A 15,926-nucleotide genomic window follows, 5' to 3' on the forward strand; every position below is an offset into this window, starting at 1 on the left:
GATAGATTTGACCTTGGATTGTAAAAGTAGATGAAAACCCAGGCATAACCACCTCATTTTCTACACCAAATGACGTCATTTGAAAGCATGAATTATATTTCCTTATTTTGATTAAAAAACGCCGCGATTCGTTGTTATCACCTAAAAGTAAAGACTTCAATGGTTCCTCTGGTTCTCCAAGTATTGGAATTGAAACCTTGCCACCAGAACAACACATACCCGGAGTTTCTTCTTTCCACTTGAGTGCTTCACAATGTATACATTTTTTATCCATTCCACCTATGAGAAGTAATCGATGGTTATTATACTCAATCGATGGGTCATAATCAAAAGCAGCATTGTGGAATGCTCCCCATGTATACATTGTAAACGCATTTCTCCTTTCTGACTGCCGTTCAGCATTTAACACACGTCGTCTTTGGGATTCTTCTGGCATCTCTGCAGCTATCAATGATGCGTGTCGCTCAGCATCTAAAATCTGCCGGGCCTGAGTCTGTTCATAGGTCTCGGCAGCTCTTTGCGTTGCGTGTCGCTCAGCATCTATAATCTGCCGGGCCTGAGTCTGTTCATAGGTTTCGGCAGCTCTTTGCGTTGCGTGTCGCTCAGCATCTAAAATCTGCCGGGCCTGAGTCTGTTCATAGGTCTCGGCAGCTCTTTGCGTTGCGTGTCGCTCAGCATCTAAAATCTGCCGGGCCTGAGTTTGTTCATAGGTCTCGGCAGCTCTTTGCGTTGCATGTCGCTCAGCATCTAAAATCTGCCGGGCCTGAGTTTGTTCATAGGTCTCGGCAGCTCTTTGCGTTGCGTGTCGCTCAGCATCTAAAATCTGCCGGGCCTGAGTCTGCTCCTCAGATTCTTGGGATCTAGCTACTTGCGCAGTTCGAGCTCTTTTAGAGCTACGCGCTAAATTAGATTTACGCTTGCGAGGCATATTACTTAACCAGTTACCTACCTAAAGTAATAAAAACAGGTAAGTACTTATGCAAAAAAAAATTCTTTAGCTGACAAAAAAATTTAGTTAAAGGTACTGAGTACGAAACTATACTTAAGGTAGGTACTTATACACATGAAATAAAACAAAAACAAAACGAATTGCTAAACTAAAACTAAATGTTAAAAAAAATATACTATCCACATGGAATAAAAACAAAATGAATCGATAAAATTATATGCGAAACTACTGGAACTATTTTATTCACAAAACAACATTACTTACCTATTAATACTCAATAAAAACTATGCTGACCTTCTTAGGTACCGTAACTACTTACTAAATGTGAAAAAACTTAAAAAAACCTGCCTACTAATCTACTACAATTTTATACCTATCCTAAAAAATGAATTAAAGTATTTATTTTACCTATTAACTATAATTCTACCTACTACTAACTTATGCTAAACTAATAATAACAACCAAAACAACTAAGTAAATAACACAAAATGCTTATCCAAGAAACCCTAAACACCAATGAAAACGTAAAGAAAGCGAATACGTTGCAGCTCAAAATTGTAGATATCGCATGCGTCCGCCAACGACGTCTGCCCTCACGTGTCTGCCCGTTCGGGTAAGCATACTTTGTGATCTACACTCCTCCCACCGAGCCATCCGCGTCCCCCGCACGTCTTTGCCGCCGCGCCGCGCAGCGCGCCCGCGCCCGCCAGCCCCGCCACACCACACCATGCATCGTCACACTCACACATTCATAGTGTATAGGCCGATGGGCCTGATGGACATGTCAGGCAGAAAGTATTCTAAAAGCTGGCTAGGAGTATTTGAATTATGCGATACATAACTGCACCCCGCGTTTTCACCCGCATAATTCCGGGATCGGGATCGGGATAAAAAGTAAAGATGTCCTTTCCCAAGGTTCCATCTATCTCTATACCAAAATTCATCAAAATCGGTTCAGCGGTTTAGGCGTGAAAACGAAACAGACAGACTGTCTATGTCTTTCCCCAAGGTTCCATCTATCTCTATACCAAAATTCATTTAGTAGGCATATACGATACATAACTGCACCCTGCGTTATCTATCACTCGCATAATTACGGGATCGGGATCGGGATCGGGATAAAAGGTTGCCTTTGTCCTTTTCCAAGGTTCCATCTATCTCTATACCAAAATTCATTTAGTAGGGATATACGATACACAACTGCACTCTGCGTTTCCACCCGTATAATTCCGGGATCGGGATCGGGATCTGGATAAAAAGTACCCTATGTCCTTTCCCAAGGTTCCATCTATCTCTATACCAAAATTCATCAAAATCGGTTCAGCGGTTTAGGCGTGAAAAGGTAACAGACAGACAGACAGACAGACAGAGTTACTTTCGCATTTATAATATTAGTAGGGATAATTCTCTAATTTCGCTTGGGAGTTTGTTGTAAAAACGAATACAATTTCCATATAAGGAGTGGTTTATCTTTTGGAGCCTGGTTGGTCGTACACTCAAATTAGTTCTATTTCGCGTATTATACTGGTGAAAGTCACCATTTGTTTTAAAATCGTTTATATTTTTTTTGACATACAACAAGGCTTCAAGAATATATTGACCAGATAGTGTCATAATATTTAATTCCTTAAACTTATTCCGTACCGACTCCCTAGGAGAAACATAACAAATACCCCGAACAGCCCGCTTCTGCAGCACAAATATGGATTGAACCTCTGCAGTAGCACCCCACTGAACGACGAGCTGAAGCCAGGAGTGGTGGTTTTGACCCACCTCTGGAGGTAGTCAAGGTCTGGAAGGAGGAGTATCGCCGCCTTATTTTGCTAGAATGGAGGGATGAGTTAAGTGAATGTCGGTTTGGTTTACAAACCGTTGATCTTATTCGTCCCTTCTTGAAACACTGGGTGGACCGACAGTGGGGATCGCTTTCCTATCGGCTCGTTCAGGTTCTCTCTGGGCATGGATGCTTTGGGAGCTACCTGCATCGAATCGTTGGGAGAGAGGCGACACCTGCTTGTCATCATTGTGACTGTAGAGAGGATACGGTGAGGCACACTGTTGAGGAGTGTCCGGCTTGGGACGGCTTTCGCTCGGTCCTTGCTGATAGCATTGTTGGCAATCTGTCGCTTCCACTAATTATCCAAAGAATGGTGGAAGCTGACAATGACGGCCCATGGAATGCCTTCAAGGCTTTTTGTGAGGCCGTCATGACTGAGAAAGAGAATGCGGAGCGTCAGCGCGAAAACAATTCTGATGCTCCGCCGGTAAGAAAACGACGACTGGGGCAGCGACGCCACGTCTTCGCACGTCTGCCCTAAGTTAAGATGCTGATGATTTGTTCGTGGGAGGAGTCACGTTGATATTGTGGCATTCGCGTTTGGCGGGGGTAAGGATAGGGCACAGCTGTTACCTGCCTCCGCCCTTTGGCGAGCCGAAGGCATCCGTCAGGTTTTAGTGGGTAGGTGTGTAAATATTATGTCTGAGTCCCACATAATCCCTGCTGGAGTAAAATTCAGCAGGGATATGCGTAAAAGCATTTCCTGACGTTAAAAAAAAAAAAAAAAAAAAAAAAAAAAAAAAAAAAAAAAGTAGCACCCCACAGTACCGTACATACCGTACATACCGTACGACATAACGCTATGAAAGTAGCTATGTCCTTATCAGTAAACTGTCGGATTTTCTTTACTGCATATGATGCAGAGCTCAGCCTATTCGAAAGAGTCTCTATGTGTGGGCCCCATTGGTGTTTACTATCTATTGTTATGCCTAGAAAAACAGTTTTGTCAACAAGTTTAGTTCACTGTCCTTAATTTTCAGGTTACCAATATCTCGCTTTACGCTAGTAGTTGTAAATCTAATACATTTTGTTTTATTCTCATTAAGCAGTAAGTTATTTACATTAAACCAGTTAACTATATATATATTTCAAAGCTAAATTTAATGTACAGTACACAGACCAAATAGGCCATCAAATGAGCCAATTTTTAAATAAGGAACAACATATTATAAACAGCTGTTACCCAAACGCTACTTTTAAATATATTTTAAAGAACATTGTAAGAGAGACTTCCAGTAAAGCGGATAATCAAATTATATTTATAGGCAATAGAGGGAATCTAAACAAAAAGGAGCTTATTAGCTGCTATGAAAAATTGTGCCTACTTAATACTAAAAATCTAATTATGTTTACATTCCCTTATAGTAAACACTTTAGTCAGCATGAAAATAATGCGAGACATATTTTAAATCAGACAATGCACACATTAACATTGTACAATAAAAACTTTACACTAATTGATACCAATAGGTACATTAGTTGTAATAATTATTTTTTGACAAAGGATAGATATAATCTACCTACATATTTTAAAAGACAGATAGCTGATTCGCTATCATATTTATTGTATATAACAGCCAAGAATTTGGCTAGACAACCTGCTTCTATTGAGCAGGTTTTAGTTAGTAAGACCTTGGAAGATATTCCAAGAAATAGTATATCTAATTTAAATTAGACACTAAGACAACAGAGAGTCTCTCTGGCCTAGAATTAGAAAGTAAGCTAAGTAAATTTAAGAACAATACTATCAATCTGGTTCACCAAAATATACAAGGCATGAAAAGTAAATTACTAGAAATTGAGTTGTTTTTGAGCAGTGAAAATGTTGACATACTGTGTATTACAGAACACTGTTTAAAGACATGTGAACTTTTGTTCAATTTTTGTAATCATCAGATTGGTAGTTCGTTCTGCAGAGGAAATGCAATACACGGTGGCTCATTAATATTGCTTAGTAAAAAATTAAAATTTAAAGAAAGGAAGGACATAGTGAGCCTCTCTGTGGAACGCCTTATAGAAGTATCTTGTGTGGAGCTGGAGCAATTTATCATTGTTAGTTTGTATAGCCCTCCTTCAGCTCAATATGATAGTTTAGAAAAAATATTGGAGCAGGTTCTGTACAAATTGCAAAAATCCAAGAAAAAATTGATCGTTAGTGGAGACTTTAATGTAAATTTGCTTGACAACTGTAGTTCAAGTAAACGTTTGTTAAATCTGTTTAAATCATATAGTTTAATTAATACTTTTATTGTACCAACTAGGGTAACAGCCACCACGGCAACATGTATTGACAATATCTATAGTAATATAGTTCCTCTCAACGCCTGTATTATCAACAAACTTACATCTGACCACTCTGGTCAATTGCTTGAATTTGAAATACTAAAATGTAAAGATCAAAAAAAGAAAATATGCACAATTCCTATAACAGACGATCGGTTAGACAGATTTAGGAAAAATTTGATATTTAAAATGCCATTTTTGCGTAGTAACCAATGCCCTAATAATTTATATAGCACATTCTTTGATTCATTTATTGGTGAATTCAAAAATGTGTTCTCTCCAAAGACTTTTTTGGTCTCGGAGAAACCTACCTTTTGTGACTGGGCAACTCCGGAGCTACACAAAAAAAGGCTAAAATTGTATGAGTTGTATGATGAAAAACAGTATAATGACAGTGAAGAATTTAAAACTTATGTTAGGATATTCTCAAAAAGTTTTAGGCAAGAGTGTAGAATCGCTAAGGCGAAACACTTAAGTCTTAGAGTAAACAACAGCTCTGATAAGATAAAGGCTACTTGGAAAATTATAAACGAGGAGACTGGAAGAACCTCCAGAAAGGATACTGAATTTAAAGTGAACATAAACGGCAAAGTAATTAGTTCCGACCTCGAAGTAGCCTCTGCATTTGAAGAGTTTTTTACTAACATTCCTTTAAATACAACCAGCGTTTTAAATTCTTCACCATCAGCCGCCCTTTTATTATTGAAAAAGAATGTTCCTGTATGCAATCATAAGTTTGTATTTAGCCGCATTAGCTGCAATGACATTATAAAAACATTTAAACAGCTAAACATAAAAAAAACTAAAGATCTTTGGGATGTATCTGTTTTCATTTTACAATCAGTAATCAATACTATCAGTTCAGAGTTGGCTATAATATTTAATGAATGTTTTTTTTTTTTTTTTTTTTATAAAACAGGGGGCAAACGGGCAGGAGGCTCACCTGATGTTAAGTGATACCGCCGCCCATGGACACTCTCAATGCCAGAGGGCTCGCGAGTGCCTTGCCGGCCTTTCAGGAATCGGTACGCTCTTTTCTTGAAGGACCCTAAGTCGAATTGGTTCGGAAATACTTCAGTGGGCAGCTGGTTCCACATAGTGGTGGTGCGCGGCAAAAACTGCCTTGAAAAACGCTCAGTTGTGGAACGGCGGACGTCGAGGTGATACGGGTGGAATTTCGTATTCTGTCTCGACGTCCGATGATGAAATTCAGCTGCAGGTATTAATCCGAACAACTCCTCTGAACACTCTCCATGGTAAATGCGGTAGAAGATGCAGAGTGACCCCACATCTCTACGCAACGCCAAAGGATTAAGCCGCTCGGAGAGGGATTGGTCGTCGACGATTCGAACCGCTCTGCGTTGTATTCGGTCAAGTGGAAGGAGCTGGTACTGGGGAGCCCCCGCCCAGAGGTGAGAGCAGTACTCCATGTGGGGCCGAATTTGCGCTTTATATAGTTGCATGCGGTGGCCCGGAGTGAAGTACCGCCTCGCCTTGCTGAGCACACCAAGCTTTTTGGAGGCTAATTTAGCCTTTCCCTCCAAGTGACCGCGAAACTGAACGTCGTTCGATATGTCAACGCCAAGTATTCCAATGCTGGCTGTGGCTTTAAGAAGAGTGTTTTCGAAAAGAGAAGTAGCGACAAAGGGTGCTGTTTTAGAGGAAAACGCGCAAACTTGTGTCTTCTTGGGGTTAAATTGGACTAGGTTTAGTCTGCCCCAGTCTGAGACTCCACGTAGTAGAGTTTCAACTTCAGACACAAGTTTGTTCCGGTACTCATCGACAACTGCCCGAGAAATACCTGCCCGGCCAGTGTAAAAAGTATCCCCAGTGCTGTCATCCGCATAGCAACGAATGTTGCTAAGTTGCAACATATCATTGATATGCAGAAGAAACAGGGTCGGGGATAGAACACAGCCTTGTGGGACCCCAGCGTTCACGGGTTTAAGGTCGGAACATGCTCCGTCGATGACGACGTTGATGCTCCGATCGGCCAGAAAGCTGGAGATCCAATCGCATAATTTCTCGGGTAGCCCATAGGCTGGAAGCTTCGAGAGCAGTGCTCTGTGCCACACCCGATCGAAGGCTTTCGCTATGTCCAAACTTACCGCCAGCGCCTCCCCCTTGGACTCAATTGCCTCTGCCCACCTATGTGTAAGGTATACAAGGAGGTCACCAGCTGAGCGACCACGACGAAAGCCGTACTGAGAATCGCTAATCAACTGGTGGCCTTCTAGATAACTCAAGAGCTGGCAATTAATAATGGTTTCCATTATTTTGGAGAACAAGGAGGTTATACCTATTGGGCGATAGTTGGACGGATCAGAGCGATCGCCTTTTTTTGGGATCGGATGTATCGAAGCGGTCTTCCAGCACTTCGGGACAGTGCCGAGCAAGTACAGGTACCGGAAAAGGCGCGTTAAGACCGGAGCCAACTCAGGAGCACAAGTACGCAGCACAATTGGGGGGATACCATCCGGCCCGCTCGACTTATGAATGTCCAAAGAAGATAGTGCTTTGCGCACGGCACGTTGCTGGAATGTGATTTCCGGCATCGAAGAATCACATCACGAAATGGTCGGTGGTGTTCTCCCTCTGTCATCCAAAGTCGAGTTGGACGCGAAGAGACAGCCCAAAAGGTCGGCCTTCTCCTTCGCAGTGTGGGCCAGAGAGTCATCCTCCCTGTGCAGTGGCGGAATGGAGGGCTGACAAAAATTCCCCTGGACAGCTTTGGCGAGAGACCAGAAGGCTCGAGTCCCTGAAGGGAGTTGGGCCAATCTCTCGCCAAATCTGGCAATGTGCTCTGACTTTGCCTTAGTGATTTCCCGTTTGAAGGACCTGGAGGCTGAGTTATATGCTGTTTTAAGTTCGCTGGTATTGGCATCACGAGATTTCGCCGCTTCCGCCCATGCCTTAAAGCATTCTCGCTTTTGACGCGAGGCCGCCTTGCAAGAACGTTTAAACCAGGGCTGAGACTTGCCACCGATCGGCACCGCAGAAAATGGAATAAAGAGTTCCATGCCCTGCAGAACCACTTCGGCGACAGAGGCGGCGACGGAATCTGGAGCTTCCGGCGAAAAGCACATAGGGTATGACGCAAAGAAAGACCGCATCCCGTCCCAATCTGCTGACTTATAGTGCCAGATACGGCGACAACCCATAAAGCGGGGCCGTGAAGGGCGCGTAGATGGCACAGTACTCCGGACCACACAATGATCTGATGAACCCAATGGCGGGTCAACAGAGACTTGATAATTCTCCGGATGTGAAGTCAGCAGAAGGTCCAACAAAGAGGGTTTATGACCATCCACATCTGGTATTCGCGTAATCGCAGGGTCCATTTGTGACCAGGTCGTAGGCTAAAGCAAAGTCGTGAAAGGATCTTCCCGCGTGATCGGTGGTTTCAGAGCCGAGCCAATCGGCATGGTGGGCGTTAAAATCGCCAAGTATCACGATTTCAGCGGTAGGAACCCTTTCGAGCAGGGAATCTGTAGCCATTTGGATGTGCTCAATGAGTCGGTCAGGTTCGGTATTTCCGCTATGGGACCTATACAGGCATGCGTAGAATCGCGGATGGTCATCGCAGTCTACGCGCAGCCAGAGGTTAGATAGGTCCCTTCCTTCAAGCGTCCCGAGGCGACGAGAACAGATATCCTCTCTGACGTACACGCAGACTCCCGCCCGTGGCACAAATGAATGTTCCAATTTGTACCCCGGGTAGGAGAGGTAGGAAGTATCAGCCGGGGAGGAAATCTGAGTCTCGGTAAGAAAGAGCAAGGCCGGCTTCGCAGTCTCCAAATGGTAGTGGACTGCGTTGATATTGGAATTGAGCCCCCTAACATTCGTGAAGTCCACGGCGAGCGTTGAATTGCTCCATTTGCCCCGAGAACGATAACTGTTTCTGTTGTTGAGCGCAGAATTGCCCCCCCCAGAATACGAAGGGCAGCCTGTGCGTCCACCACCGGGTGCTCCGTGTCCCGGTGTTGGACGCCCAGAGGGGGATTCTCCAACGCGAGCGCGTGTGGTACCCCCCTGGAGTAGATTCTCTTTTTTCTGCACCTTCATATTACATATGGGGAAGGGGGGGATGGGCTCCGGGAGTCTCTCTCACCGCACGAAATGCAAGTACAATAAGGCGAGCCTATTGCATCACTTCACGCCGGTTTTCTAAGAGACAGTGGTACTGCCCCGGTCGTGCCTGCCCATTTGGCTGAAGCCCGAAGGCAACAGCATGGCACTCCCACTAGGAAAATTGATTATAGATTGTGGAGTCTTTCCAGACCAGATGAAGATAAGTAAAATTACACCGTTATTCAAAACGGGCAGCACTTCGGACCCCACAAATTTTAGACCCATATCTGTGCTGCCGGCTTTGAGTCTTCAAATCTTTGAAAAAATCATTCTTGAACAATTATTGATACATTTTAATAATAATAAAATTATGCATAGCCAGCAGTATGGTTTTAGAAGAGGTCGCTCCACAGCAGATGCTGGCATTCAATTAATTTCCGAGATTTTAAATGCTTGGGAAAATTCTCATGATGCCATTGGAGTATGTTGCGACTTATCAAAGGCTTTTGACTGTGTCCATCACGAAATCCTAATCAAGAAACTTCAACACTATGGCATTGGCGAAAAAGCGCTAAATCTTGTGGAATCATACCTGAGCGATAGAATTCAAAAGGTAAATGTAAATGGAGTTATATCACAGGGATCCTCTGTTACTATGGGAGTACCGCAAGGCTCCATACTTGGTCCCTTCTTATTCCTCGTCTATATAAATGACTTGCCATTTCTAGTAAAGGAGCTTCACGAGATAGTACTGTTTGCTGATGACACTTCGCTTTTATTTAAAGTGAAACGACAAAATCCATCACTTGATATCGTAAACAGTGCCATCTCCAGTGTAGTTCACTGGTTTAATACAAATAATCTTAAGTTAAACGAAAAGAAGACAAAATGTGTTAAATTTGTAACTACAAATGTAAAAAGTAGTCATTCTCAAATAATAATTAAAGACGAGGAAATAGACTTTGTTGATAATGCGGTGTTCTTGGGAATTACTTTAGATAGTAAACTCCAGTGGGGCCGACACATAGAAGGTCTTTCGAATAGGCTAAGTTCCGCAGCGTTCGCAGTAAAAAAGATACGCGATCTTACGAATGAGAACACAGCAAAGCTTGTTTATTTCAGCTATTTTCATAGTATTATGTCATTTGGTGTTATTTTGTGGGGTAATGCAGCTGACATTAAATCGATATTTGTAGTGCAAAAGCGGGCTATAAAAGCGATCTGTGGGTTGTCCCCACGGGAGTCGGTCCGAAGCAAATTTAAGGAATTACATATTTTGACTGGCAAGTCAATACATTTATGAGAATATTTTGTATGTGCGGAAAAATATAGATATCTTTAAAAAGAATAGTAGCTTCCATAATTATAGTACTCGTAATAAAGACAAAATTAGCGCACCAACCAGAAGGCTCCATAAAACGAGTAATTCTTTCCAAGGCAATTGTATACGTTTTTTCAACAAAATCCCTAGTGAGATACAAGCGTTGTCAATAAATAAATTTAAATCGTACATTAAAGTAAAACTGCTTGCTAAGGCTTATTATAATATAAATGAATATTTAAACGATCCTAGTGCTTGGATATGAGTTGCTCCAGTATATATTATAGGTAACACGACTGAATCTCTCGGCTGCATTTCCAGACTCTGGGGCGATCGTCAACATCCACGACTGTTTTAATGTAAAGTGGGAACAAACCGTGATCCATGTGGTATCCAATTATTTCAGTATTATTATTATTTTCTTATGTAGCCAAGTCCACATTTCAAGGATCGTCATGCTCGCTTAAATGTCATTGCTTGTGGCGGCGTCCATGCGTCGGGTTGTCTCTCTCCCTAAAATATGGCGAGGGGGCCGATGGCTGGCCATGCGTCATACTCGTGAACGGGTGCTACTTGTGGTGACTGGTCGTACTTGAATTCGTGTATGCGGTGATGTTAATTATTTTGACTATGTGTTTGCGTGCTGTTCCCACGAGAATGTAAGTGCGTGCTCCTATTTCACCATGCCTCCTGCTGATAGGGGACAAGTCTTTGTTTTTATTTATGCTATTATTATTAATTACTTAAAATGTCATGTGGAACATGGTGTAATGGTTGCAGCTCCTTACAAACTTTGTGTAAAAAAAAAAAACATGGCGATTAAAAAGAGTGGCGGAGAGTTTATTGCCAGTTCTTCTCTTCCGTTCTACGCCCTTGATTTGAGAACTGGCAGTAAATGTAAAATTAGAAGCATTAATATTTATTTCTTTAATGACGAATCACAAGTGTACATTGTGTTACCTACGTAAATGATTTTTGAATTTGAATTTGAATTTGAATATACGAGAGATAGAATTGTTTACATCGTCCAATAATACGTTATTCCTATTCACTTTAAATAGAAGTGAAGTGTCATCAGCAAACAATACCATCTCATGAACTTCGTTGACAAAGAATGGGAGGTCATTTATGTAAATCAGAAATAAGAAACGCCCGAGAATCGATCCTTGGGGGACGCCCATTGATACCTGCGAACCCGGAGAGGTGACTCCATTGACATGAACTCTTTGGATCCTTCCCTTTAAATATGAATTCATCAGGCTGGAAGCTTTGCCATCAACGCCATAGTGTTGAAGCTTTCCAACGAGTATATCAGGATGAACACAGTCAAAGGCCTTTGACAGGTCACAAAAGACGCCGACTCCATCATATGATTCTTCCCAGGCGTTAAATATGTCCGAAATCAACTTCACACCGGTATCGATTGTGGAGCGACACTTAGTGAAACCATACTGTTTATTATGTAAGAGTTTATTTTTATTAAAATGTAAAGAAAGCTGGTCTAGCATTATCTTTTCAAAAACTTTGCTCAACGCAGGGAGCACGGAAACAGGTCTGAAGTTTGACGGATCAGACTCACTACCTGCCTTGAACAACGGTGTAATCTTACTTAATTTAATTTCGTCCGGAAAGACTCCACAATCGATACATCTGTTAAAAATTATAGACAATTCAGAGCTTATTACATTAATAATGGAATTTAAAATGACTGTTGACATACCCATTATATCTTTACTTTTTTTTAAATTAATAAGCTTAAAAGTTTTAACGATATCATTACAAGTTATATGTTTAAACTGAAATTTAATATTACATTCAGGTAGACATTTTTCTAGCAATGAGATCGCAGCAGCAGGTGAAGAATCTAGGGAGTTGGTCGTATTTAGTGGTACATTTGTAAAGAACTCTCCCTTTAACTTTTAACATATAATCGGTTCGTTTGTCAGACGTTTTACCTGATTCTTCATTTATTATTTTCCAGGTAGCTTTTACTTTATCCATGCTATTTTTTATTTTTTAACTTACATATTGTGATTTTGCAATTTTGCAATCTTTTTTGAAATTATTTGAATACAACCTAACATATTCCCTAAATTCCACACTAGTGTTATATTGCTTTTCGTCATACATTTCATATAATTTTAACCTTTTCCTGTGTAACTCCTCATTTGCCCAGTCACAGAAACTTGTTTTCTCAGAGACCAATAAAGTCTTTTGAGTAAATACTTTCTTGTATTCATCAATAAATGATCCAAAAAAGTATTGTATAAATTATTAGGGGATGAGTTGCCACACAGAAATAGCATCCTATAGACCAATGCTTCTCTAAATCTGTCCAAACGGTCATTTGTAATAGGAGTTATCACAATTTTCTTCTTTTTACATGTTTTTTGTTTCCTTAATTGGAATTCAAACCATTGACCAGTGTAATCAGATTTAAATCTATTGAAAATACAAACATTCAAAGGGGCTATGTCACTATATATATTATCTATACAAGTTGCGGTGCTAGCTGTTATTCTTGTGGGTGAATGAAATTGATTTATTAAATTGTATGAACGAAAAAGACTAAGTATGCGTACACTTGAATTAGAATGACAAAGTAAATTGACATTAAAGTCCCCACACACAATTAGCCCTTTATTACACTTTACTAATTTACACAATATCTCCTCTAATACATTTTCAACATTATTATAGACAGCTGATGGAGGACAATATAGACATACAACAATGAATTGCTCCAGTTCCACACAGGAGATTTCAATAGTTAGTTCTACAGAGAGGCTGATAATATCCTTTCTTTCTTTGCATTTAAGTTTTTTACTAATTAGGATTAATGAGCCACCATGAATTGCATTTTCTCTGCAAAACACACTACCAACCCTGTGGTTACAAAAATTAAACAAAACTTCATATTTTTTTAGCCAGTGCTCTGTTATGCACAAAAAGTCTATTTTTTGACTATTCAAGAATAGTTCAATTTCTAATTCTTTATTTTTCATCCCCTGTATATTTTGATGTACCACAATAATTTTTTGGGAATGACTTTTATCACATAATATACTTACCTTATTATTGCAAGAGTGGTGCTCTGTTGTCCTATTATCTAATTTAAATAAATATTATTTGGAATTTCTTCCAAGGTCTTATAATCTAATGCTTGCTTAATAGAAGCAAGGGGTCTAGCCAAATTCTTGGCTGTCATCTGTATAAAATATGATAGCGAAACAGCTATCTGTCTTTTTAAGAAAGCAGGTAGGTAATAATATCTACCCTTTGTAGTAAAAAACTATATGCAATGCCAATGTATGCAATGTTTGATTAGGAATATATCTTGTGTCATTTTCAATTATCATTGTTTTTGATAATATGATTTTTCACAATGTTTTTAAAAGTGGCATTGGGATAGCAGCTGTTTATAAATGTTTGGCCATCATTTAATTGTACAATAGAACCCATGTCCTGACCCATTTCATCGGAATACATTAAATTCCTTTCTTTTGCCTTAATTTTTTCTTTTAACTGAGTGTTTGTTGTGGTGTAGGTGAGGCTGTGAGTATGTTGTGATGTCTGTATTAATTGAGGAGTGTCTACCCAAAAGGTTATATCTACATGTTAAGTAAAATTTCAGGAAACAATAGAATAGTGAAATAAAGAACCAAGCTATAAATGTAATCGTTTTTTTTTCTCTATGTTTGAAGCAGGGAACTAAGTTACCCGTAGTACAATTTTTTACCCTCTACACACAGAATTTTAAGAGATAAAAAAAAGTATCTTGTATTTATTGTCTTTTGGTCAGACACCTAATAAAATATAACCTTATGGTTGGACTCAATTGTAAATATAACCTTATGATTGGACTCATTTGTAAATATAACTTTATAATTGGACTCATTTGTAAATATAGCTTAATTTAAGCTTAATAAGTATTTATTTCTCTTATCAAACGAAATTTACTTAAACATATTATAAACTAAGCCTAATTACTACTAAGTTGGTAACTTAATAAATCCTTCTAAATTATTTTAATAGGTACAATGTATTCTTCTACAAATGAATAAAAGCGAATCTGTGCAGGCAGCATACTTAAATCTACACCCTCAATTGATGTTAATGCAGGATAGAATGAAAGTTAAGAATAATTTCTTTTCTTGAAAAAAGGATTATAAATCAAAAAAGATGTTTCCTTGAACAAAGGTGTAATCGGAATGAATTGACATGAATGACAGCAATACTACAAACTAAAGCACGCCTTGTTCCTTATGTAGCAGATACGACGTCTAACGCCTAGTTGCCACTTGATAGTTTCAGGCGCTATGCACCAACATGCCCCCAGGCGTTGAAGGCTTGGCTTCAACCAATCCACTCGGCAATGGACAAATTTTCGAAAATGATCGTCTCACATTTCCAGTAGACGTTCGAATTTCTGCGACACGAACAACATCATCTGCACCAGGAAAGAGCGCCACGATGCGACCCAGCTTCCATTTCATAGGTGGCAGATTTTCCTCCTTTAGCAAAACAAGTGAGTCAATTTGCAAAGGGTTTCCTTGGGTTTGCCATTTTGTCCGTTTTTGGAATTCTGAGATATACTCCTTGCTCCATCGTGTCCAGAAATGTTGACGAAGCTGTTCAATTCTTCGAAATCTTGAAAGATGAGTATAATTGTGGTCCACATAACTTTCAGTTGGAATAGCTGTGAGTGGACGTCCGATCAAAAAATGTCCAGGGGTCAGTGGGGTCAGATCTTCAGGGTGCGTTGATAAGGGAGTGAGTGGTCGAGAGTTTAAAATTGCTTCTATTTGCGTTAAAACTGTATACAATTCTTCAAAAGTTAATTTAGAGTTCCCTAATACTCTTAATAAATGGTATTTCGTAGATTTAACTGCTGCCTCCCAAATCCCACCAAAATGTGGTGAAGAAGCAGGTATGAAATGAAAGTTTATGCCATCATTGATGAGATCAGTGGCAAGAGAGTCAGAGTTACGCATTAAGAAATTAGCTAAATCTTTACAAGTCCTAACAAATGTAGTACCATTATCTGAATATAAGTGCAATGGTTTACCCCGACGAGCACTGAATCGACGAAAAGTAGAAATAAAACTGTTACTTGTCAAATCACCCACTAATTCCAGATGTAATGCTTTAGTCGTAAAACATACAAATATAACTATATAAACTTTGACAATACGAGAGCCTCGACCTTGACGACTAACAGAAGCAATAGGACCTGCATAGTCCACGCCAACAGACTCAAAAGGATAGTTACCGGGAGTTACTCGACGCTGGGGTAAATTACCCATAATAGGAGCTTCAATCTTTCCTTTCATGCGTGTACACCTGATACATCGTCTATAAGTAGTCTTTGCTAAATTTCTACCACCGATAGGCCAATACACTTCTCTTATTGAAGATAACAATAACTGTGGCCCAGCATGCATAAGTTTCAAATGTTCATGTTG

At 40.1% G+C, this 15,926-nt stretch overlaps 2 protein-coding genes across 2 annotated transcripts in view; both read right to left on the reverse strand.

Moving 5' to 3' along the window:
- Positions 1 to 15,926, reverse strand: part of LOC125062072 (low-density lipoprotein receptor-related protein 4-like) — an 84,639-nt gene that overhangs the window by 6,858 nt on the left and 61,855 nt on the right. The window lies entirely within an intron of this gene.
- LOC125062075 lies at positions 14,685 to 15,905 on the reverse strand. The gene is made up of 2 exons (XM_047667675.1): positions 14,889 to 15,905; positions 14,685 to 14,846 (listed from the first exon to the last, which is right to left on the reverse strand). The coding sequence occupies exons 1-2, from the start codon at positions 15,903 to 15,905 to the stop codon at positions 14,772 to 14,774; spliced, it is 1,092 nt and encodes a 363-aa protein (XP_047523631.1). The 3' UTR covers positions 14,685 to 14,771.

This window comes from Pieris napi, chromosome W, assembly GCF_905475465.1.
Source record: "Pieris napi chromosome W, ilPieNapi1.2, whole genome shotgun sequence".
In the NCBI taxonomy this organism is placed as follows: domain Eukaryota; kingdom Metazoa; phylum Arthropoda; class Insecta; order Lepidoptera; family Pieridae; genus Pieris; species Pieris napi.